Below are 25,736 nucleotides of genomic sequence, written 5' to 3'. Positions count from 1 at the left end.
TTGTCCAAACGAATTCCTAAAAGATTCTACTTCCTCTTAAAATCTGCTTCTGTGATGATTTTCTGAGTTATTTCTTCTCCTTAGTTGTTCTTTTCATTTGCTTTCATCTTTGCTTGATGCTACTTATTCCCCCAAATCGTGCATGTTTGTTTTCTAGAGCCTTAATGTATTTCACTAATCAGCTGATTCTGAGGCTTTGACTGAAGCCTGTGATTTGCTGCTCTTGCCATGACCTTCTTGTTAAATTGAATCCATGGCCACCAACTCTCCCAGTTTGTGATAAGATGACGCTCCAAGGAGAGAAATATCTTTACTGTGTGACCTTTCTGTTGACGATGATAACTTAAAGTTCACTCAGTCTGTTTCCTACCCTCCCGACTAAAATAATTGCTGTTTGGCACAAAGTGAATTTCTTTTGATGAGGGTGAGCAGACTGATGACCCACTTCAACCTTTGTGTGATGCAAAATGACACCAAGTTTTGTATTTTCAAGGAAAAAAAAAAATCTTCAAATTTCTAATTGTGTGACGTTTGTTTTTTTTTCTCTCTCTCTCTGTTTTTTTTCTCCCAAATCTGTTTTCCCATCTTTCTCCTGACCTGGATCATATCACTCCACTGGACCACAATCACTTTCCACTTCGATGAACACCACCTGTGATTGGACCCCCTCCACAAAAAAAACCCCCCTCTTCCTGTCACCTGAACTCTCCTGACCAATCACATGGTTCTGCCCTGTCATTGTGTGTGTGTGTGTGTGTGTGTGTGTGTGTGTGTGTGTGTGTGTGTGTGTGTGTGTGTGTGTGTGTGTGTGTGTGTGTGTGTGCGCCCCCCCCACCCGCACCCTACTTCCATCCTGCCCCTATATCTCTTCTTCCTGGTCTGTGGAAAGCAAATGAAGAATCTTGGGCGGAGGGCAGTTTCTGCGTGCTCGTTAAAAAGAACAATCTTTGCCAGAGGAAAGTGCTGCAGCAACTGTGCTGCAGAACATGCTCGCAAAAGGGGTGACCAGACGTAGTCGCTGGGCGTAAAAAAGGGAGTGTAGGGGGGATGCGGGGGGCACGGGGGCCACCCTCCTTCTCAAATCCCCCCTGCCCACTCATTCACAGTCACATAATTTATAAGAGAATCTGTGCCTCTTAAAGGGACTGCATCGGAGGTGCGATGACAGGACTACAACAAACCTACCTTCTCTCTGTACTGGGACACACACACGTGGTCAGGGTGTAAAATGACTGGGACTTACTTCAAGAACAAATGAGCAAAAGAAAACTAAAGTGAAAACAAAACAAAAGAATAAAAGTGTCGGTATTTTGTGACCAAAGCGTTGATGCCAAAATAATTGAACCTTCTTTTTTTGTTGCCAGTGTAGAAAGCATAGCTAAAAACTGGAGCCTCTCAGCCTGTGAATCTCTGAATACGTCTGTGTGCATTTTTACTTTGGCTCCTCTTCCTCCTCTCTTTCCAGCGTTATAACGATAAGCAGATGGAAAGTGAACATACAGTAGGAAAGGCCGTGGTTTTCTGCCTGTAAATACACGTCAAAGGAGTAAAAAAAGAAAAGAGAAAAAAAAAAAAGAGGCTCGCAGCAATGTGAACATAATGTATGTCTGGGCTGACTTTGGCTGTGCAGTGCAGTGGGGAAGATGAATTCACACAGAAACACAACATGGATTCAGATATAACGCACACACACTCGCACACACGCATGAAACATGAAAGCAGACGTATAAATCTGCCACCACTTGAATTTACAGATGCTACAGTGTCACCTCAAGCCAAGACTGATGCACGTTACTGACCAAAATCACCTCATTCCATTTATTTAAAACATAAACGCGCCCTCTGCATAGTGTGTGTGTGTGTGTGTGTGTGTGTGTGTGTTTGTTTGTCTTTATTGGTGTGTTTCAAAGAATGCCATTAATTCTTGATGTAAGCCCAGACAGCATTGATTCATTCAAGAGGTACTACAAGATGAGTCAATAGTTGTTCCATCCAGAGCTTTCTGCAAGGAAGGAAACGCTGCCGTGGCTTATAATGTATTTGTTGTACTAGGGATGTACCGATGCCAATTTTTCACTCATGATGAAGATTCTTGATACTAAACCTTTGCCCAAAACTAAGCATTGATTCCATCCATTACTGTGACTAAATAGTTTAAAGCTCCATTATGTTCTTGTCACTGGAGATAAAGTAATTGAGGCATATTTGTTACAGGGATTGTAGTTATTTTATATGTTGGTTTAAATTCTCCCCCCCCCCCCCACATGCCATATATAACCCTACCGAAGGGAATTTGGTCCAATGATGGGTATTTTATCTGTATCGGTGCATCCCTACATGTTACTGTCTTCAATTGAAATAGAGTTTTAGAAGTTTCTACTCTTCGTCATTCCATTGTGAGGGCAATGCGTGTCGGCTGAAGTACCGCTTCACACTTTGAGCACAGAAGGTCAACGATTGGCACAGCAAATATTCTGCTGGTACCATGTTTCATCAGCAGGTAAAAGTCTCCAACAGACAGCGGTGGCACTGCAGTGTAAATTACAGCTGTGAAGATTGTTATTGTCGTTTGTTTCATAAAAGGACCTTTGTGCAAAATGCAGATTCCGAAACGCATTTTAGGTTTAGAAACTGTCATCGTCCTGCAAAAGACTAGAATGCAAACAGTAAGGCAATCACTTTTGTTTTTGTTTACATAGTAGTTTTTAAAAACCAAACGCAAACAGACATCGTCGTTGCCAAACTAGAAGATGTGTCGGAAATGGAAACCGTATTGAGCTTCCTGGTTTCTTGTCCTGTTTGTCTCTGAACTTTACCTGATGGAACATAAAGGTTTTGTTTTTTTTTGTTTTGTTTTTTTGGGAAGCTGCTGTTTTCTCATGAAGGCCAGCAAACAAATTAAAAATAGTAATGTTTAAGTCTCTTTCTTTTTTTTTGTGGGTTTTCACACCTGCAGCTCGAGCATTTACAGTGTTAGATAAATTGTTGTACTGTTGAATGGTTTATGGTTTTGATGATTTGTAATAAAAAAAATTGATGAATCCCATTTTGGTTAACATAAACTTAATCTTGGTCATTGTTTAAAATGACCAGTGTGTGTGTATGTGATGGTAAACACATGCACGGACATGTTCCACACCCATCCACCCCTCTTATAAAAGCTGTTTCTATTGTGTACCTGTGACATATCTGTGACAATGCATTATTAATGTTACTCAAAGTCCTAGTTTTGGAAATCTTGTTTTTTTTTCTTTTTCATTTTTTTTTTTTTTTTTTTTTTTACTTAAGTGTTCTTATTAAAATGTTTAATCTGTTGTTGTTTTTGTTTCATTTTCCGTTTCCATTAGTTAAGCCAGTGTATCAATTCAGACATTTTTTTCAATATTCCTTTGTTTTCTTCATATCCAGATTCATGAAGTGCAATGATAATATTGTGACACATCACATTGATTAAAGTAACTCAAAGATAAATATGCACACTCGGTGACAATCAGGTGCACGATAAACGCAAGTCGGGTCACATTTTTCACTGTCCTGTCGGTTGTGATTTAACTGTTCATAGGAAGAATATAACAAGCATCAATGTGTTTTCCTCCTCTTGTTTTTGAGTTTTCCAGGTTTTTCATGCAGGATTATTAATGACACCAAGGGTGAATACTTAAATAAAAGCCTCATATAGAGGCGAGTAACATATTTATTAAAAAGCCAACTGACTACATCACAAGAGAATTGGCTTTAAATCTACACATTTTCGAATGCCAGGTTGTAGAGATTAACATAATTCATGCAGGATTTATTATCTTGCTTGGTGTTTGAGAACCATGTCTACAGCATTTGTCTGAAATCTTCCAAGAAGTGTCAAACATTTGCAGATCTGTCATGTCAGTGAAAGACGAAGTAAATAACGTGACATCTGTTATTGGGTGAGACATATTTCGCGTCACAAGAGAACATTTTGTCCTCAATGTTGAGGTGTATGAAATATAAGTAGTTTGAAAGGGCCCAAACTGTGATTGCTTGATTTGCATCTCCCTCGCTGCAGCTCATGTGGGATGTTCCCAGTCTGTCAGAAGTCGTCCAAGGAGGGTAAAGTGTTGAGAGTGCAACGGGGTCTTGGGTGCTAAAGCTCTTTGATGCACATGACGCTTCCAATTCCAAGGTTTCCTGGTCTGACCTCCTACCATCCATGTACTGGTATCAGGTGTCCTTGGGAAAGTTGCCCTAAATGGCCTTTGAATTCATTTCTTTGCAGCGGTCACCGTGCGTGTGTGAACAATTGCAGGCATGATTGGGTTCATTTGACTTGAGCACACTGAGTGCTGAACTGTAAAATGTGATCTATAATTATAATGATGTATGATGTCATCCTGGGTGTCATACTGTGGCAGCCCACTGCTCCCCAAAATCGGATGGGGTAAATGTGGAGACATTTTTTTTTCTCCTAAGGATCAATAAAATATGCAAAATCCAAACAAAAAAATAGTACAGACCATGTGCCTCACAAGGGTGTAAAGGATCAGCTTCTAACGTAGAGGAGCTGTGGAGTATCTTTTCCCAGACGGGTCACGGCTGTTTTAGAAACAAAGGAAGGACCTACACGAAATCAGGCAGGTGATCATAACGTCTCGAAACCTTCTGCTCTCGAGAGGATGCTGCATTAGGGCTAAAAGCTTTCATTGTCAAATAATGTGAACTCTCAGAACAAGGTTGACTTCAATTTACAGCGACTGGTCGAGCTGAGTCAAACCAGGTCAGTCGAATACACCGACACCCATATTGTGTATCGAACTTGTACCTCACCTCTGTGCCCAATTTTTACTGGTTTCCAGCCATGTTGTAGAGCCATCAAGTCAAGTCTACTAGAAAGTATGCTCCAACAGCAGAGATTCACACACTTTGATGGTGAGGGCCACAACCGTTTTCATCCTTACGACTGGGAGTTCTGTTGTGACTGAACATGTACAAGATTAAGATTTGTTACAAATGGAGCACCTTATTTAATGAAAATTTTTTTTTTTTTTTACATCTGCAATTATCAATATCCACGTATTTGATATTTTTTCTTACTTTGAGATAACATCTAATATTTGAGGTATTTTGAAATTATGCCCATTTCAAATTGAAATTGAAATATTCTTCCAATATCCTCTGAAATTGTTATAAAACCATTTTTAAAAGTTCCTTCGTGACTAGATATTAAACACTTCTTTTCAACACTCTGTTATATCTGTTTAAACGTAGCTAAAGTTGCTTAATTATTTAATCATTTGAGAGGATTTGGAAAAGCATAAGTATTCTTGTGGTACAGTTCGGTCCCACTGACAGAAATCTAGCTATTTTTCTGAAAAGTCGATGTTTGTGTTGTAAAATCACAAATCTGTTGTCACTGCGTTCAAATAAGTTTGTTTGATGACTCATTACAATAGTCAACATATTTCACATACAAACTTCAGAAGGATTCTCTTGTCATGCCTTCAGGTTTGCTCTTATTTTTAGCATCCACTGGCACTCAAATGACTGGGAGCCATGAGAGATCTCTGCCTGAAAATTACAGGCAACCAGTAGTGTTGATCACTAGTTATCAGTGTGTGTTATTCGTCTTTAGAAGCTTCCCACGCTGAGATACACTGATGCTAGATAACAATAATCCTGTTGCCCTTGAATGGGACAAGAGTTTTGGAAATGTTGAAAATAGGTAAAATACTGTGGGTAAAATGGAGATTCTCCTACGGCGATCAGTGATGTCATTTGAATCTGGGCAAAATCACAGGGCACTCCTATGAGATAATAAACACAAATAGTAAATTTGTTCAGTTTTCTTTTTGACCTCTAACTTTTTCAAAAAGTAGTTTCCCCCCCCCTTTATTCTTGGACCGAGTACATGCAGGTAGCAGAGGACTGAGGGGCCGGGGCATTGGGATTCAGGGCCAGGTGTGGCGGATGTCGGTGTGATACCCATCAACAGAGCTCTCTCTCTCTCTCTCTCTCGCTCTCCTGACAGACTAAACTGCCAATGTCCTTACAAGGTCAACCAAGTCCATAACGGAGGAAAAGTTTTACTCCCCTGTGTGACAGGCTCTCTTTCTTCTCTGCTCTATTCTGTGAGAGTCCAAAGTGTCGGCATTTTGCTGAGAGGAGCTCCGCGGGTCTCCGTCCCTTGAGAACTTGGCTCTCTGTTTGTGAGTGTGAGCGAGGGGGAGACCAACAGAAAGACAGGGAAACAATTTGTGTGTGTGTGTGTGTGTGTGTGTGTGTGTGTGTGTGTGTGTGTGTGTGTGTGTGTGTGTGTGTGTGTGTGTGTGTGTGTGTGTGTGTGTGTGTGTGTGTGTGTGTGTGTGTGTGTGTGTGTGTGTGTGTGTGTGTGTGTGTGTGTGTGTGTGTGTGTGTGTGTGTGCGTGTGTGAGAGGAAGAGAGATGGCGTTTATTCGGAGGCTGTTTGAAAGGGAAGTCGCCGCCTGTTGTGTTTGTACACAAAGAAGCTCTTTTGTTTTGAAAGGAACAATTGAGCTTTTCACAGAAAGCAAAGACAACTTCACCGCTGCCTTGAAGGATGCGCTCTCTCACACACATAAACACTCCGCTCCATCCTTAGGCCTGAACCAGTGTCTGTCACCTTTGTCTCATACAAAAGTGGGAAAGGAGACAATGTTTATGCCCCTTTTGTTATGGGTCTTTCAATGCGCCGAAGTGTGAAGCTGAAGGTTGATGGGATGTTTTCTTGATTTTATTCTAACAATGGACATAAAGGCAAAGACTACGTGCTTCTTATGTAAGAAAAAAAAATAGTGAATTGGTAAACATGATTTATTGAAAACACATTGGCATTGAATATGTTTTTTGATGAATGACCAAAAGAAAACTACCTGTTCAAGTTCAATAACGCCTCGATCAATGACAATGGCGCTTCAATTATGATGCCAGGTGTTGCGTTTTCTGGTGGTCAGAACAAGCTCTTCAGTCAGTACTCTGTCCTTGTAAAACCTTCACATATTTCTGCATTTTGAGCTTTGAGGGATTTGGCCTAGAGACAGTAGGGAGGATGTTTCCTTATGATTATTATCCTTATGATTATTCTGTGCCTCTAATCAACCAGCACATTTCTCCTTGAAATCGTCTGGCCAGAGGCTGGCAGATGTGGCCATCAACTGGTCAATACTGCTGGTCATTAAAAGGAATTGCTTACAGGATGCTTCTTTCTTTTGTCTGACGCTCAAATCCTGGCAGCTTTATTAAATGGTAAAAGCTATTTTTTGACTTGTCCTTTTGAGGAATGAGGCGGCAGGAGCCTTTGTGAGTCTGGTTGAACCAAAAGCAGTGCAAGTAATTAAAGTCACATGGACATTTGTTATTATTAGATTACTTTAATTACAGCTATCACAGAACTTGGCACTTGGCATTAAATTATAGTTTGTATTTTGAAATGTCTTTAATTGTGTTTGAATTGTTTGTAAGTCCACATGAGGCCAAACAAACCAGCAAATTTCAAAGGTGATAATCGTTTACAGGGGAAAAGCCTTCACTAAACAGTGGAGGGACAAATAGAAGTAGGCACATGGACAGGAAACCTAGAAAACGGCAAAACCTAAATCAGACAGAGTTTCATAAAACACAATATGTATGTAATTAGTCAATAAGTGGGAATATGTGCTTATATATGTGACTCTGGCGCTTGGTCTGCAGGAGAGTACTGGAGTAAACATGGAAAGTGCCACCTGTGTGATGCTACATGTAAGCAGTGCACCGGCCCGGAGAGAGAGGACTGCACCATCTGCCCTGCGACACGGTGACCATTACATTAACATTTATAATGAAAAAACAATAAGACACAAACTGATGTGATGCCGCTGTCGCCTGTGTTTGAGCTTGCAGGATGATTTGTCCACCTCTTTTTATTTTTATGTTTAATGCTGTGAGATGACCATCTGCCTCTACAAACAGATTAGAATTTTTAAAAAAGAAAGAAAAAGATTGTCTTTACTGCATATCGGTAGAATATGACATGGGGAAAATGAATTTATGTGATTTCTTTCACCTCTTAAACTACCCAAGATGTATTCTAGTCAAATCTATCTGACAATGCATTGACATACCTTTAGCATGCCCATATTTTTTGAGTTGACAATAAAATGAAACCAAAGTGCAATATATGGAAGCCCTTCTGCTCCATGCATGGTTGCAGTACCTAAGAGAGGATGCCCCAGCACACACAATGAATATCCTGGTGGTACGAATGTCACATACCATGAAGATATCTGACAGGTTTGTTCACAGCTACCTGAGGCCACTGCTGTTTCCTTTCCTGGATCCTCTGCCGGTTTGCTTAAAAGCAGCACATTGTTGTGACACATGCCATCACCCACAAGTATCTGTCCCACCTGAAGAGGAGTCATCATTTTTCACTTTAATATCAATCAGCCTTCTGAGAGACAAGCTGCTGGATATGCACCCACTCAGGCATCACGACCTGGATTTTGGATTACCTTATGTCGGGTACATCAGGGTGAATAGCATATCTGAGGTAATATCAAGTAAAACTGTGAGGATCCACAGAATGTTAATGGCACCATTTTTGTTTCATTCTCCTATTCTGGTTTCTACCACCTCCAAACATTTTGTTTCCCAACAGCTCTGCCATAGTCTTGATGCATAAGCAAGAAAAATGAGCAGGATGACTGACAGTTTTATTGCTATGACCGATCAAACTGGCCAAAAGCTCAATTTCAACATGACAAAAGATATGGTAGATGTGGTGGAATAAACCGGCCCCTGTCAGTATCCACAGCCAGGAAGTGGAGATCACAGACTTCTACAAGTACTTTTGGGTCCACGTTATTAATTATCTGGACTACAGTCATAATTTAGAAGCTGTCTGTATGAAAGGCCCACGTAAAATGGGAGTTCCTCAAGACTTTCTACCAACCAGAGGATTCAGATGTTCCTCTGTGCCTCCCATCACATTGTACAGCAGCAGTTTGACATGAGCTCATGTATTTTCATCTTTCAATTTGACATTTTATCAGCTCGCTTGTTTGTATTTTATACAACACTTGTCTGTGACTTTCATCAATTTATTCACATTAGTTAAAGATTTCATTGATATTCATTATCTCATTGATTTTCCCTTCGAGTGATTAATAATATACATCTTTATCAACAAAAGTCATCCAACACAACTATACTCTCAATATCATAACAAATAATAATTTCATCGCCACTCCTGTCTCACATCTTTCACTGTAAATATATGTCTTATGTCCAGTAGCTGTAGCTGATTTTTAATGTCATGAAACCCACTTGCAGAGTCTTTGATGATGGCTGCTGTGACATCCACTGCCAGACTGGACGTTACGCCATGGGGAGGCAGTGCCACCTCTGTCACCACACCTGCCATGAGTGTACCGATGAGGGACCTGATAACTGCACCAGCTGTGACAGAGGTACCCGTTTGTGATTTCGTCATCCAAAAAGAAACGAATAAATCATATCAACATTAGTATGGATCTAATTGTTTAAATCAAACTTGCACAGCTTCACCAGACTGGAAAAAAGCAGCATCAGTTTGTGCAGAGAGACGTTACGCAGGTAGCTTTTGGCAGGTGCTTTGTGGTGTTCACTTGAATACTTAGCCATCTATCTCACTGTGACAAGAATGAAAGTGAAATCGGTCTTTTGCTGGACATCACATGGATCAGGCAAAGGCTCATTTATGCCAGACTGCGGTAATCAATCCTCTAAAACGTAAATGAATCTAATTAAAGCAGTAGTTCAGCCAATCCCTCCTGATAGATGTGTTAAAAGGAGGAAATCAGTCATTTGTGGGTTTGTGTTGGTGGTTCCTGTTTGATAAAAACAACACTGTGTGTATGATCCTCTACAGCCAAACTATTTTCTATTGTTTTTTTTTTTTTTTTCATAAGATCAGTGAGTCTTTACATAAACACAGCATACGGAATGTAAACTTTAAGGTAGTGTAGTTACTGTGTTTATCGTGGTTACAGGTGGTGTTGGCCGTCAAGAATGAATGTGTTTACACTGGAGAGATTCTGTTACTCACAGATGCCTACCAACACAAAATCATACACTTAGAGATGCCAGACAGCCACGGGAAGATTAACAACACAAGTTACACTCTGTCACCTTCACGTGTGCACACACTCTCATTTAGTCGGCAGGTTTGACAGGCTGTCTTCGCAAATGTGGCTTCATTTAATTGCAGGTCTGTCTGAGGCTCAATGAGACATAACAATAACAGCATGAATAGATCTTCTATCTGTCTCACCCCATGTCTAAAAACAACCTCTTATCTCGATCTATTCCATGTGTGCACACGCACACGCACACACACGCACACACCAATTTTTGATACTGACCTTTGATTGTAATGCTTTGATCCTTCCTGCCACTGAAGCAGAGAGAAAAATTAAGAGGCTCCAACAAACAATAAGAGAGAGGGGAAAGGATGAGGCAACAGGGGAAAAAAGAAATCATAACTAAAAGACGTCTGTTACGAACCACCCACACCAATACACACACGTAAGCCCAGGCAGGTCTGAATTTACCGCCACTCACCAGCACAGGGCTTTGTGATTAATTTGGATAGATGTCAAACCACATTGAACAGTTTCAGTATTTTCAACTCAGTAATCTTGATAAACTGTGAAATGTATCTCCCAATGAACAGTTACTGTTCATTGGAGAACCTCATATGGATAGCATAGAAATATTTGAAAACTATTTAGTCTATTCATTGGAACGCGTCTCAGTCATGCGTACAGTGGCTTTCAAAATCAGTTCACGGCTTACAAATTCAGATAGAGGATTTCAGTGTTATGTGTTAAAGTCTTTTCTTTTAAATTTTACACAAGCTGAGGGTAGAACTAATAATTACTTGATCAAAACACAATAGCAAACAGCCATTAACCAAATATCTCATGATGCGTCAGACCACCAGGAAGGGTTTCAATCAAAAGTTGCTACTTGTCATGAGATAAAGCGCGTGTGGTGTTGAAAACCCTGCTCTAAAAGAAATTTAAAACCACTCGAGTTGTTTAAAGGTGCAATATGTTTTTGAAACAGTTGAGTAGCCTCAAATTGATTGATACAATTCAGGAAGGACATTTTACTTAAAAATAGATTTCAAAAGAATGGTATGACCTGAAATCTGAACCACAGATGGTTCAGATGATGCAAAAACATGATTTCGACAAAGTAGCATTGCATTGTCATATGTTTGTTCACGATATTGAATTATGCATACACTTACTAAAGAAAAAACTGTTGAACCCTGGAGTAAAAATGATTTGTCCTGACTCCTGTGTATGAGTCCTTGTCTCAGTATGTCTGCATACCTGTTTTGTTCATTAACTCTCTTTCTTCAGCTGCCAGAGTTCATGTGCTTCAGAAGCTTTCCTGTAAATATTTCCAAATCTCCCCTTGCTCTTTCCAGATAGGTTTGGTGTTTCAAGGTACCTGTTTGACGGTCAGTGCCAGGAAGTCTGCCCAGAGGGGTTTTTCCCCTCTGGATGGAAGCGGTGCGAGTCATGTCCTGCAGCCTGCATCATCTGCACTGCAGCTGACCGCTGCCTCCAATGCAGCCCTGGACACAAGCTGAGATATGGACGCTGCGTCCCGCTGGAGTGCAAGCCCGGTGAGAGAGGCTGGGAAAAACCAGTTAAAGCATATTTATTTGTTACACAGTCATTTACTGATGAGATGCAATTAAAAGTTGAAAAGATACAATATCTGTATAAAAGTCACTTCCTTTGAGGGTTTTTTGTTTGTTGTTGGGTTTTTTTTAGATTAAGCATTTATAACAATTATGTAACCCTTGTGTCACCACTGTTTGATGTTGAACAGTTTGGGAGGTATTTTTTGATTTGCTGCCACTATTTCTCAGTACCACTGTCACCAGAAGCTGCCCTAATTTTGTTGGACGTTACCTCTGGGAGACCACGTGTAGCACAGCGACCTCGTTTTAATGAACTACTAAAACTACAGTGCTACACATTGTGGGATAATAGTGTCAGATGTAAAATATGTGGAGTCGTTTGAAGGTTTCTGAAGGCAACCTAATGTATTATGAGTGTTGGATTTCTAATACATGTGTCCCTATGGGAAATCATTGAAGTTCTCAAAAATGGAAAAACCTCAACCAAAGGGTGTTTTTGAACCCTCAATACTTTGTTACTAATATAAGTTTTGGAAGAACCACGGTGCAAATTTTAAAGTTTTAAAAAAAACCTAACAAAAAACATCTGTTTTAAAAGAGCTGCTGGAAAGTTTAAAAGTGCCGGGTCCTCACACATCTAACAGATGTGACTCACTAGATTCAATGGGTCTAAGGTAGAAAACTACTGCATTTGTTTGTGTGCGCACTGCATATCTAATATGAGGGCGCAGTTTTTCTTGTCAAGACTTTGCAGATTTTTTTTGTTCTGAGCTTACGTGAGGTTTCCTGGTTTTCTACTCACAGTTCAAAAACATATTTTCGTGTTTGAGGTTAAGTACTTACTCCAAAATTGCAAGTAGGTTAATATGTGAATATGTATAGTCCTTTGTCTCCCTGCTTGGTGTCTGATGAGCTGACGACCTAATCTAGAAATCCTTTACAAGCAGCATCTCGTTAAAAATGTTTGCATTTTTTTTCTTGTCCTTGTTCTTCTTCTCATCTTAAACCCGTTCCTTGTATTATTAAATCAAAATGATAGGGATTCAGTTATTTCACTGAGTTACCATCGTTAGCTCTGGAGAAACAGGAGGGAATGCAGACAATAGAAAGTATTGTTGAATATCGTACAAATAATACATGTGGTCAGTCTATGTATGATAAATAGTTAAGTCTTGCTCTGAAATGAAAGGAAATGAATAGAATAGACAAAGTTTCCCAGCCGTCGGCCTCCCAGTGGTGCTCTGGTCTATTTTCTCTCACCATGAAGAACATTTTCCAAACATGGTTTATCCTCCCAGAGGTTCTGAAAGGTATACGCTTTATTTGAATGGATGACTTCAAATATGATTTCCAGCCAGAGGAGGGTGGAGAAAGAGCAGAGATATTCTGAGTGGAATGTCAGATGTTATTGTTACAGATATTTGATCAAAAGATGACATTGAGATGAGTTCGCTGTGATTAGAAGACAGAGTTAAAAAGTGATGAACACAAGTAGCGAAAGAAGTAAAATGTATGAAGCTATCTTAACAGATCTCTTCTCTTCTCTTCTTTTGATTGTTTTCTGCTTTTTATCATCTCTCTGTCACTTCATCTTTCTAATTGCTAATCATTTTTTATTTGTATTATTCCATCTCAATTTCAGCATAAAAAACAAATTGTAGAAACCATGCAGCACAATTAAACAGGTTGTATTCAAAAGTTGTAATCCGGAGGCACAGTTTAATCCAACTCTGGTTTGTTGGCATCTTCATATGTATTTTACAATCCGCTGTCCTCATCAGGTGAAGTTCCAAATACAGACAACAACAACTGTGTTCCCTGTGATGAAGGCTGCGAGAGGTGCAAACATGGTAAGCGGACCATATCGTTTTCTTTCCACCCTTTTTCACCCTCTCCTCTGAAACTAGTCTCTGTTTGAACCATTTTTTAATAACTGGAGACTTTTTAACATTTGACTTTAAAGTTGGACATTTTGAAATCAAATATAACACCTGCTGCTAATTGCTAAATACGTTTGTTGTGACTTGAAATTGTTGCATTTACTAATGATGTTATTGCTGATGTACCTCACTGCCGGTTCTTTACTTTCACTTACTGCACAAACATGACCTTAAGTCAACTCCAACTGCAGCTGAGACTGCTGACTGAAATCTAAGCTGTTGTGCAATTAGTGAACATTTTTGCAAAAGTTTTTTTTGGATAATATTTTTTGTTTTCTCTCCACTGTGTATCTTAAACAAACCATAAAGTACAATACCTCCCCGAATCACATTCTTGGTGGTTTCTCACGCCTCACTCTCTCTGTCAGTACAAGGACTTCCTTCGACCAGAGATGATTATAAACATAACGTTGAAAGTTGTTATTGTGAACTGAGGTAGTCTGAGGTGGAGACGGTCTGTGATTATGCCATAAGGCATTCTGGGTGAATACCTTTACTCACTCTTGCTCCCACCATGGTCTTCCTGCCACCCACCCTCTCCCTCTCTCTCTCCCTCTCTCTCTCTCTACTGGTAATAATCATTTTTCAAGTGAAAGAAGTCAGTCAGCAGAATAGAGATTTGAGGTGATTGCCTCTGTGATGCGATGCAACATGCTCAATACAAGACTGTAGTGTCTAGGAAACACATGAAATAAAATGTGTTTGCGCGTGTGTGAATTTGAGACATCATCCTGTCTTTGTAACCTCACATAATGCACTTTTAGACATTTAACATGGAAAAATCACTACAATGGACTCTGTTTGTTTTTTTTGTGCTTTTCTATTTTTTGTTTAAATCAGATCCGAGGTCAATATACTGCATATGCCAGACTCAAGAAATGCACTATATAAATATCGTATATATGTTTTTTTGTTTTTTTTAAACTCTCCTCAAATTATATTATCAATATGTTGTGAGTCTGTGAAAACACAGAACAGGTTAGTCATTCATTTCAAGATACAAAAGCAGACCACAAAAAAAAGAAATGAGTGTTTGTGCGTGCGTGCGTGTGTGTGGTAGATTCTCCAGCCGTACAGTGATTGATAAGCTATCTTTCCCATCAAATTAATTCAGCACTTCTTTTTAACTCATCATCAGTTTTATGCTCTTTAATCCTCTCACCATTCTTACTCCTGAATCACAGACTAGCGGTTTGACAATCTTTTAAATCGTATTACTCACGTCTCCGGTTGAATGAATGTCAGTGTTGTTTTACACATTAAGTAAAAATGCCTTAATCTCATGGTGTGGTCTGTGACTTTCTCTGTTTCTGGGCACGACTGATGACATATCTGTGATTGATACTTAACCTTTGAAACGTATTATATTTTTGGATAGTATTTCCTGGTACTCATAAGTGTTATCCACCTTCTTTATGAAGAGGATTTCCCACATAAAACAAAATACTGTGACTTGTTCACCTGGCTGAGGAGAAGCGTCCAGTTCTATAGTTCCTGTTAATAGCAATGACCCTGTAGCTCCTGCCCTGTTGAGCTGTGCTCTTATTGCTCAGAGTTCAGAGGGTTCAATGCAGTGCAGCTCATTTCTGTTCTTCAGGACAAGCTGTATTTTCCTCTCAATCAGTTCTCTATTCACACATTTATTGCATTGGCTTCACCCTCAGATATGTTAAATGATGAATGTCAGTATCTCCACTAAAGTGATGATTGGAGGTGACTCAAAATCTTGAGTTCATCTGTTGTCCCTCTGTGTTTATCTTTGACTTTTATGGGACTGAGTGTTCACTTAACTGTGATTATATGCTTGTATATCATATGCGTTCTGTAAATGGTGGCTTAATGTGTAGTTTCCGAGCACACTGTGTGTGTGTGTGTGTGTGTGTGTGTGTGTGTGTGTGTGTGTGTGTGTGTGTGTGTGTGTGTGTGTGTGTGTGTGTGTGTGTGTGTGTGTGTGTGTGTGTGTGTGTGTGTGTGTGTGTGTGTGTGTGTGTGTGTGAGTGTGTATGTGAGTGCTTGCACATTCCACTAGTGAATACCTCAGGATGTGTGCACCAGTTTAAATTCTGCTGAAATCCCCCCTCCCCTGGCACGCACAGTTAATATTTATGCAGGTACTATTTTCTCTCTCACATAGACACAGCCTGGAGGCATGATTTCCGGCTCCTCACTCACTCACTCACTCACTCTTCTTCTATACCTCTGTCCCTCCCACCTTTCCTTTCTCCCAGCCTCTTGCTGTATGAGTAATAGCTTTCACAGGTAGTGGCTTGTCGACTGCATTGAAGTGCAAACCAGTGCGGTGTTAAGTTGTGGGTGCTGGAAAGAGACAGCAGGAGGAATGGGGTGTGGGGGTCGTTGGAGGCTTTTCTGGAGACGGTGAATGTCCCAAGGGAAGTCTGCAGAAGTGTCTTTTTAAGTAGCCCCCCTCCTTTCTCTCATGTCTGATCCTTTCTTTCTTTTCCTTCTTGCTCCTTCTGTCCTTGGAGATGTCTTGAGGTTTTTGGACAGGGGGGCTACAGTGGGAATGGCCCTCAGTCTGATGGTTTTGATTAACAATACAGATTGATTAGTTTGCAATAAAGCAAACATCCTTTCTCCCACTCATCTGAAGCACTTATTTGTATCCATTGATGTTCTTTTGTGTCTGCTGTTGAAAATAACAAAGAATACATCTGTATATCTTGTATTAAACCGAAACAAATCAGCAGTACAATAACAATAAATAGAAAATCCCATCTCTAACTTGTTGATCTATAAGGGTATAAGCTATTCACGGAAATAAACTGACTTTCTGATGACATTGAGTATCGCGTCTTTGAGTGTAACAACAACTGTAACTGTATTAATATTAATAACCTTCGTCTCACATCCTTCCTAAAACATTTGTTTGTATTTGATTGTATGTAAATACTCGTGGGACATAGTTTGATCCCCATAGGGGAGGTCAGACCCGACTAATATGTATGCTCTCAGGTTTTAGACCATGCACATCTGAATTATCTGTAACGAAAAAAACAAAAACACACATTGGAGACCTGACCTGCCATATGGTGGCCTTTACAGACCTTTGCAGATGTCTGTGCTTGATTTATTTCGTAGGCTTTACACTGATACGCTGATGATGGACTGAACGGATGACTCGAGGGCGATAACATTTAATGTGCGTTGTCAGAGTGCCTCCTGCTGGTGGTCACAGGAAATGCAACTGCTGCTGTCAGAACAGAATACAGTATAACAGCTCTTTACTTCCCCTTCACAAGAAATGTCTTAGTTTCAGCAGATGGCAAGAACGGCTGACAGACACAACACTCATTGATAAACAATGTAAATAATACATTACATGCAATATCTTATAGAGCCATACACACAGACAACTGTTATGATTCATTAGAGAATGTGATTTCAGATTGCATACAATACTTACTGCTGCTTGAATCAGTCTGTTCTTTCCCAGAAAGCCTCTAGGTGGCGCGGTCGCTATTCACAATCATCATTGCTCAGCGTGAAGTTCAGTTTCCTGAGTATCCTCACCTCCTTGGCCACTTGTTGGATAAAATTCCAATTATCCACCCATGTGGAGGAATGTAAACGATGTCAACAGGAGATCACAGAAATGTCATTGCCTCTATTATGAGGCCAAGATGTGACTTCTTTCATTAGGATATGTGAGAATTATGGCCACTGAGTTCATTGATAGAGCTTACTGTCTGTCTTTACATTTGGTTTATTGAATCACCATGCATTCAATGAATATTTTCTTCAAAATACATACAATTTAGATTGTAATTACAGAGCAATTCAGCTGGTTCATATCTTAATTAAAAGCACATTTCTTCTTGTTCTAAGTAGTTGTGTGTGTCTGAAGTAGACAATCCACTATACCGTGCATAGGTACTGTACTTCATCTTAACATGCCAGAGTGATAGTTTCCTGTTCACCTCAATTGTGAAAAATAAGATTTTGACTCCAAAATCAAAATCCCCCAAAACATCTGAAAATCTATTTTTACCATGTTTCAAACAGAACCATTCCAAATATACATGTGCTGTTGGTTTTTCTCATGTCTAATGATTTCTGCACCACAGATGATACTGGAGACGTGCAGCATGAAATGATTTGCCTCAAATGTGAACCTGGTTTCTATCAGTAAGTTTTACCATCTTCATATCTGATTTCAGGCTCCATAATTCCTTTGTCCTCATTCAGATTCTTCTCTTTCTGTTTGGTGCCAGGTTGGACAACGACTGTCACCTTTCCTGTCCAGATCGGACTTATAATTCCAACCAAACCATGCAGTGTGCTCCGTGTGAAGACAACCACTGCGAAGTCTGTGACCAGTTCCAGTGCTACCTGTGTGAGGATGGATTTTACGTCTCTGGTAAGAGTTGGACCATTTGTCCTCTGTCCGTTTGTCAATGCAAATATGTGGGTGTAGGTTGGATATCTATAAGTCACAAGTTTGAGTTTCCTTGATATTGATTATAAAAAGTAATAAGTGGGCAATTATTTATTTTTAAATAAAATCATACATTTTAGGATGTTTGAATGGAAATCAATGCCATTGCTGTTCTAAGCTGGTGTGGTAACATCAACTTCAATGAAAAACAAAAAACCTTTCAGTGGCATCAGTTGAAGCTCATATAAAACACCTCAGTATGTAAATGGTATTTACTAAACTAGTTTCATTTAAGTTTATAAATAGGACATTTGGTTTTCAAATTGTAGAAAACAACTTGTACTTGAACATTTGTAATTGTGTGCATGAGTTTTGAGCCTCATTTGGGTGCCCTGCTTTATTGATTTTTCAGAGTTCATGTGTTTGTTTGCGTTTGTTGGAGAAACCACATTTTTCACTGTGATGAGATGAACTGTAACTGAGATAGAAACAACATGATAAGCGTTGTCACTGTAAAAACAGTGAAAAAGAGCAAAATTCCATGCTTTAATTTTAGTTTAATTTTAAATGTAGTTTTAGCAAAAGTAAGCATACAGGATTCATTGATTGAGATGAATCAATTAATTTACTGAACCCAACAGGGTTTAAAGAACCTGCTTTAGTGGCTGTTAAAACAGTGGAGGAAGATTTCAGTCTTTAACATTCAAGTTAAAAAAATCTGCAACAAAAGTGGAAAACCAATGATTGAATTTTAGAAATGTAAAAAGCATTTCAATAATACCTGTTAGAATGAATCTGTTTTGTTTAAAACTTCAAATGTAAAAAATACTGCAAAGTAGCTGCAGACCCAAAATGTTTTCTATTGCAGGAGATTAAACACGACGATGCACGTATGACCACAGGTTTTACATATGAAAGTGTCATTCCCGACACAATGGTTTTCAAACAGTCAAATCATCTCAACAGTGGAAAGTTAATTCCATTTTTTTTCTCATTCTCTCCATACCGGAGAGCATTCAGAGATGATTTTTGGTGAATTTAACAGCTTGATAGTAGTTTGTCATAAGTTTCTGAATGCTGAGTGTGCTACTTGGAGCCACTGGCTCAGTGAGAAAAAAAAAAGGAATTAACTTTCCACTGTTAGTTGTTTCCAACCTCAAGAGAGGAAGTTTGTCATCACTAAAGGTCAGACTTGGAGGGGACTTTCAGCAGGCTGTATACGTGACACAGGGCTACCTGCTGTTAAATTCACCAAAAAACATCTCTGAATGCTCTCCAGTATGGAATCCACACTACTTCGCTTAATCGTTGATTTAACAACATATAATGCGCGTGTTTTCTTCCTCGCTGTTCTTTTAATTTTCACATGGCTCTGTGAAGTTACTCAGTTTATCCCATTGGAGATATTATTTCTCTACATTAAACTTATTTCATACATAAAATACACATACAACTATTTCATCTTGAGGGATTTGAACTCGTGACCTTTCAGCCACAAGTTTGCTTGTCAGGCGACTGCTCAATGATTTATGCTGACCTCTGAATAGTTATTTTTCTTCTTCTTTTTTCTTTTTTACCACGTCAGCCCTTGCCAGGAATTTTATTTATCATCTCTCTTTTCTCTATTTTTACGGGGCAGAGGTGTCAAACGCCCTATAGCTCATTTAGTTCAGGGGTCAGATGCAGTCCACTGCTCTGCCAATAGGCGCTGGACCAGTAAACTGAAAGCATGAAAACCTGTAATAATTTACAACTCTACATTTCTCTCCCAATTTGTAGATCACAAAGCTACAAGTACACTGTGTTTATGTGAATCAGAATCAAACTCAAATGTTGGGTTTTTTTCAAAGTTGCTGAGCAATTCTGAAAAATATCAGTCTTTCACTCTATAAAATCCCACAAACAACAAAAAAGTGTCAGTTTTCCTGTTGTGATTTTATGATGTTTGGAGGAATTTAAGTATCTATTTGTGTGTACAGCTGGAGAGTGTGTGGATCACTGTGACGAAGGCTTCTTTGTGCATGGGGACAGCCAGGAGTGTGAGCCGTGTCACCGTGACTGTCGTTCCTGTGGAGGACCACGTCATGACGACTGTGACTCCTGCGAGGACGGCTTCATACTGAAGAATGGGGAGTGTTTGGGGGGCGTAGAGTTAACTTTGTGCCCTGAGAATCACTTCAGAGGCAGTAAGGAAGTTTTATGCTTTCAGTCAAATGAAATGTTCCTCTATTTCTAATTCAATGATGTTCATTATGTTGACACCAAGAACTAGCACTAACCCTAATCCGTAAGAGAAATGCGATGACTGTTCTGTATTACTGTAAATGTAAAATGTATTTCTGTATATGTCTATTTCATGTTTCATTTATCAGGGTCCTGTTATCTTTTTTCCTCCAAGGTCAGAATAAATGTGAACTTTGCCATTCCATCTGTAAGACTTGCTACGGTGCAGGAAAGGAAGATTGCAGCAGCTGCTACCCTGGTAAAAGAACACATGAGATGAGATGAGATGAGATGAGATGAGATGAGATATATATTTGCATGCACGCACACAAAGCTCTAATATAATACTTTGTACTACTTATGATTTCAATGGACTGAAACAGATTCTAACTTGCTGTGGGTAAGGTACCGTCTGGGTCACATCGGTCCATCAAAGACAATTCAGAAGTATAGTGTCATCAATTGGCCTCAAATGCATATTTTTCAGATTGGTGAGGAAATTGGAGTAGTCGAAAGAAAACCCCGAACAAAACTATACATGCGAACATACAAATTCCACATTGAAAATGTTGAAAAAGTCCAGGAATCAAACTGAGGATTCCTCCCTGGTGAGAGTGGAGCTTGAGTGTTGACCACTGCTCTATAAATGAATAATTAGATAAATAATAGCGTTTTTACCACACATTTCTTCAATCCATTGATAACACAAACTTTTGTATTTTCTCATAGACAAAATTCTTCTTGACATCACTTTGGCTGCACAGAAGTGATGTCAAGATATGATGTCACATAGCAAAACTCTCATGGGTTCAAGTCCAGGCCCGACCTTTCAGTATGGAGTTTGCACATTCTCCCTCTGCATGCATGCATTTTCTCTGGGTCAAAGTTGATGAGACGCTTCAATTGTTTCTCAGAAGCTACATTTCTCTGGACATTATTGAATTGAACAGTGGTTTGCTCTACTGTCTGAACAGTAAAGGTCACCTGAGTTCAGGTATTTCTGTGAGGAGTTTGCATGTTTTCCTCGTAAGTTGTGTCCCCAATACGTGACCAAGTTGGCTTCCTTCCACAATCAAAATATATGGTTGTCAGGATAGATGGATGAAAAATAAGACAACACTTAGTCCATCCTAAAACATCAGGAATCCAGCCATTGCAGCAGGCTAATCTAATACCAACCCTGTTTTTGCCTTTAGATCGCTTTCTGACTGCTCAGCAGACATGCATGGCGCGCTGTCCGTCCGGTACGTTTGGCAACAAGATCTCTGGGAAATGTGAGGACTGCATAAATGGGTGTGTGACATGCCAGGACACCAAACAGTGCCAACGGTGTCGCAGTGGACTTTACCTGCATGAGGGCGTGTGTGTAGGGAAGTGTCCGAGGTGAATCTCCCGCTGTCTCACTTTTTGACGTCCACACAAACTATTATGACACATCAGTGAAAGTTTTCTCTCTGTGCTTCTTTCCCAGAGGGTTTCCCCAAGGTGACGTCTGTCAGCCGTGCGCACCAGAGTGTGCATCCTGCCAGGACCATCCCAGTACCTGTATGAGCTGTGAAACACAGTACTTTCTGCTGGATCACTCCTGCAAAGGCCACTGTCCAGATGGCTATTATGCTAACAACAAAGAGTGCTATCTCTGCTCTGTTCACTGTACCGACTGCAATCAGGACGGCCTCTGTAAGAGTAAGTGCAGCGACTGGAGCAGGGGAGCGAAGCTCTGGGGAGGCATGTACTAAAAGTGATGGAGATTTTAAAAGGTGTTAAAAGGTGACTTCACTGAGTTTTTTAGTAACTGAAAATAGGTGAAGAAGGAGACACAGTGGAGGGTCAGGCAGTAAATAGAGAGAGCTTACTGGGCTGCAGATAATTGGGCCATAAAGCCAAGTGGGACTGCTGCAGGAGAAAAGGAGCTGCAGACCAGAGGACAAATAGCTGACCTGGGGAAAAGGTGAATACAGGAGTGGACAAAGAGAGGACGAGATGGTCTGAATACATTTTATAATAATAAACTGATTAAGATTTAAGTTTAGGAAATATTTTATTAGTAATATTGAAGAAAGTATCTTAGTGCTGCATGACATAACAATAACCTAACTATAACCCAAACAAAGGTTTTTCTTTTTTGTATCATCCATGTTTGTCATGTGGATTGTTTAAAAAAAAAAAACAGCAGCTCCTGAGTTTCTTCTATGAAGCAAATTTTGCACAATTCCAGGTAAAAAGTGATGTGAAACAGCTTGACATATTTGGCAGAGCTTCAAATCTTCATTTAAAAAAATCCTCAACATAGACAATGGGATGAGCTGTAAAAGTTGAGTGTAATTAAGTTGTGTTGTTCTCCTTTAAACCCCCCCCCCCAAAAAAAAAAAACAAGATCTGTTTGGCTGTTTTCATGCAAGCTATTTTCTTTTCTTATCCCTCTTGCAGAATGTGCAGAGTATTACTTCCTCTTTGATGACAGATGCGTGGATGATTGTCCCAAAGGCTACTTCGCCAGTGAGAAGGATCATGAGTGTGTGAAGTGTCATCCTGATTGTGCTTCTTGTGACGGACCAGACCTGGATGACTGTGACGTGTGTCGCAACCCAAAAGCTGTGCGTTACAATGGAGAGTGTCTGCCTCAGTGTCCTGACCACACTTACTATGATAGCAAAACCAACGAATGCAGAGGTAGGGACGGAAGAAAACGTATATAACATGAATGTAAAAATGATTTAATTGCAAAGAGGGGAAGACAATGTCTGATAGCTTCCCATCATTCCAGACTGTGACAGGTCATGTCTGACCTGCTCAGGCTATGAGCCTTCGTCCTGCCTCACCTGTGACACAAGCAGGCGCAAAGATGCCAGTGGACACTGTGTGTCGGTCTATCAATGCCCCTTGACCAGATACGTTGACCAGAATGGAGCGTGTCAGCCATGTCATTCATCCTGCCGTCGATGCTCTGGGCCCAGCAAACACTTCTGCCTCAGCTGCAACACGCCACGTTTCCTACTGAGTAAGATTTCATTTTCACTCAGAGATGTCTGAAGCATAGTATCAGTTATTCTTCTCATCATCGTTGGGAATACAGTGTATAAAAGTAGTTATACATATTTATCTTTTTGACGTCCTCATCAATCAGAGAGGTCAAAGTTTGAGGGCACTGTAAAACATAACACTAGACAAAGTAACCAGTAATGTCAAATGAACAGTTTTCAGAAAGTTGCATATTATTCAACCAAAGGAAGGCTGATTTTGTCTGTGTCCATCAGACGGCACGTGTGTGCAGCAGTGTCCTGTTGGCTTCTTCACTGAGGACAAGGATGAGCGTGTGTGCGAGCGCTGCCACTTCACCTGCCAGTCTTGTGTCGGCCACCACAGTGTGCAATGTCTGGCCTGCAAACCTGGACTGTTCAAGCAGGGCAGCCTCTGTGTGGAAACCTGTTCAGACCAGTTAAACAAACCATTTTATTTTTCCTCTTTTTTTCCCCCCCTTCATTGAAAAACCATGAACAACTAAACTGATATCCTCTACCCTTTTCAGTCACTTTGGCAACACCGGTAGCATGCTTTGTGAGCGATGTGACCCTTCCTGCAGCACGTGCTGGGGTCCCGGGAACAAATATTGTCGGAGCTGCAGGGTGGGCTACGTGTATATGAGACATTGGAGCCAGTGCTTGAAGAGCTGCCCTGCTGGATACTATAAAGACAAGTGGACGGCGACCTGTCACAAGTGTAATCCTACCTGCAAGACCTGCAGCGGTAAAGTCGCCTGTCCCTGCGCAGCGCTGGAGTGTGTTTTGTTTGTGTCTGGTTTTACGTCATTGATTCTTTGTTGTATATTTTGTCAGTGAGGTCTTCTTCGCTCTCAACTCCACATTGTTGACAGTTGATAAATTTTTTTTGCCATTACAGGAGAGGGTGCTCTGGATTGTCAGTCCTGCTATGACGGCTTCAAATTCATGGGAGGCATCTGCCATTCTCAGTGTCTCGTCGGCCACTACAGCACTGCAAAGGTCTATGTATATTCTCATTTGTTCAAACAGGAGGCATCTCAAAGCACATTGAATCGGGTCAACTGAACTCGGTCATGTGTTTTGAGATGCTTCATCACTAACCGCTTCATATTCTTCCCGTGATTAGACTGGCTAGTTAACGGTGGTCACACAGAAGTTTTGAGGAACCATTTGTATGTGGGTAATTCATGAAGACAAGTTCATTTAAACTTACTTATTTTCTCAATGAGCAATAAATAAGTCAACAAAGCTGCAGCTGCACGTTAGATAATTATGTTCTGTGATTGATGAAAAAGGTATTTGCAAGTAAGCGTTGATCACACTCAGCCTGGTGTGTCTTCCTCGTTGTTTTCTAACCTCAGGAGCCTGAAATAAATGACAATTGGAGCGACGAACAAAGCTGTAAACCCTGTGACCAGTCGTGCCTCGACTGTCGAGGTCCTGGCATGTGGAACTGCACCGTGTGCCACGCAAGTAAGATCTTGCATGATGATGGCCGCTGCTTGAGCTGCTGTGGAACCGAGACATACGGCCATGATGAACCAATACCCAGGGAGTGCTGTGACTGTGAGTCATCACAAGGTAAACAAGGGCTCACACTGCCAACGTTTATATGGACACATGCTCCAATCACTTGGCCATAGAAAATTGTTTTGGGGTTTGAGTCATCGGTTTTCTTTTTGGACACTTGGAATGGCTGCAACGCAGCGCATCATTTGTGTAATTGATAGGTTTCACGCTGACAAACAAGAGTTTTCAATATATTAACGTGATGGTAAATTACAAGTAGTTTTCCAAAGTTTCATTGCTTTTACTAATCTGAGGCGTTTCTGTGATGTCTGTTCCCTTTCCCCCCTTTCAGTGGAGTGCATCATAGGTGTCAACTTTGTCATGAAAACAGCTGGTGAGGGCCAAAGCAGCTCAGCCAAAGTCTTTGTGACAATTTGTGTTCTGCTCATCCTCTCTGTGGGCGGAGGGCTTTTTGTCTTTTTCAACGCCCGATCAAAAACAGTCCCCAAATCTCCCAAAACCAAAGCCGGAGGGTATGAGAAACTGGGGACCAATGGAGCCTCAGTGTCACAACCCTCTACTTCCCCATATGGAGAGTACAGTGACAGGATCATCGATTCTGAGGATGATGAAGAAGAGGAGGACGATGACGAGGATATTGTTTACATGGGACAAGATGGGACAGTGTATCGGAAATTCAAGTATGGACGCTGTATGGAAGCTGAGGAAATAGAACTGGAGTATGATGATGAGAGCTACTCTTACAGATGAAAAGGTCTTCTTGAATGGACATAAACCTTTATCGCTAAAGTTTGGCCCTTTCAGTGAGGTTAATCCAATAGTTTGTCTTCTAAACAATATGAGATCAGAGCCCCATAGCTGGCATTTCTGAATAAATTTGCACTGGATGTTTGTTGTCCTGGTGCACATGATTATACCAAGTATCAATCAAGCTTAATAGAGTCCAACATGTTTTGACAAAGTTCATATTTTAAATT

The 25,736-nt window shown here is 40.3% G+C and overlaps 2 protein-coding genes across 3 annotated transcripts in view; both read left to right on the top strand.

Moving 5' to 3' along the window:
* Positions 1-3,315, top strand: part of pcsk5b (proprotein convertase subtilisin/kexin type 5b) — a 57,952-nt gene extending 54,637 nt beyond the window's left edge. The window contains exon 21 of one of the 2 annotated variants that reach the window (XM_080499585.1): positions 899-3,315. In XM_080499585.1, the coding sequence (XP_080355711.1) occupies positions 899-1,005 (107 nt within the window). In that variant the 3' untranslated portion in view covers positions 1,006-3,315. Of the gene's footprint in view, positions 1-889 lie in introns of both variants that reach the window. The other variant, XM_080499584.1, reaches the window with a different exon arrangement.
* Positions 3,316-8,744: 5,429 nt separating this feature from the next.
* Positions 8,745-25,509, top strand: LOC308132819 (proprotein convertase subtilisin/kexin type 5-like; the record flags this gene model as incomplete). Its single annotated transcript, XM_080500003.1, has 17 exons — positions 8,745-8,812; positions 9,301-9,437; positions 11,447-11,647; positions 13,450-13,518; positions 17,694-17,754; positions 17,841-17,986; positions 19,984-20,190; positions 20,403-20,486; positions 21,424-21,610; positions 21,699-21,913; positions 22,658-22,900; positions 22,995-23,228; positions 23,485-23,665; positions 23,757-23,974; positions 24,128-24,234; positions 24,591-24,810; positions 25,091-25,509. The coding sequence occupies 17 exons, from the start codon at positions 8,745-8,747 to the stop codon at positions 25,507-25,509; spliced, it is 2,997 nt and encodes a 998-aa protein (XP_080356129.1).
* Positions 25,510-25,736: the final 227 nt, after the last annotated feature.

This window comes from Blennius ocellaris (genome assembly GCF_963422515.1).
Source record: "Blennius ocellaris genome assembly, chromosome: 7".
NCBI lineage: Eukaryota > Metazoa > Chordata > Actinopteri > Blenniiformes > Blenniidae > Blennius > Blennius ocellaris.
The sequence above is the reverse complement of the archived record's forward strand: the minus strand, read 5'-3'. Positions and strand labels throughout refer to the sequence as shown.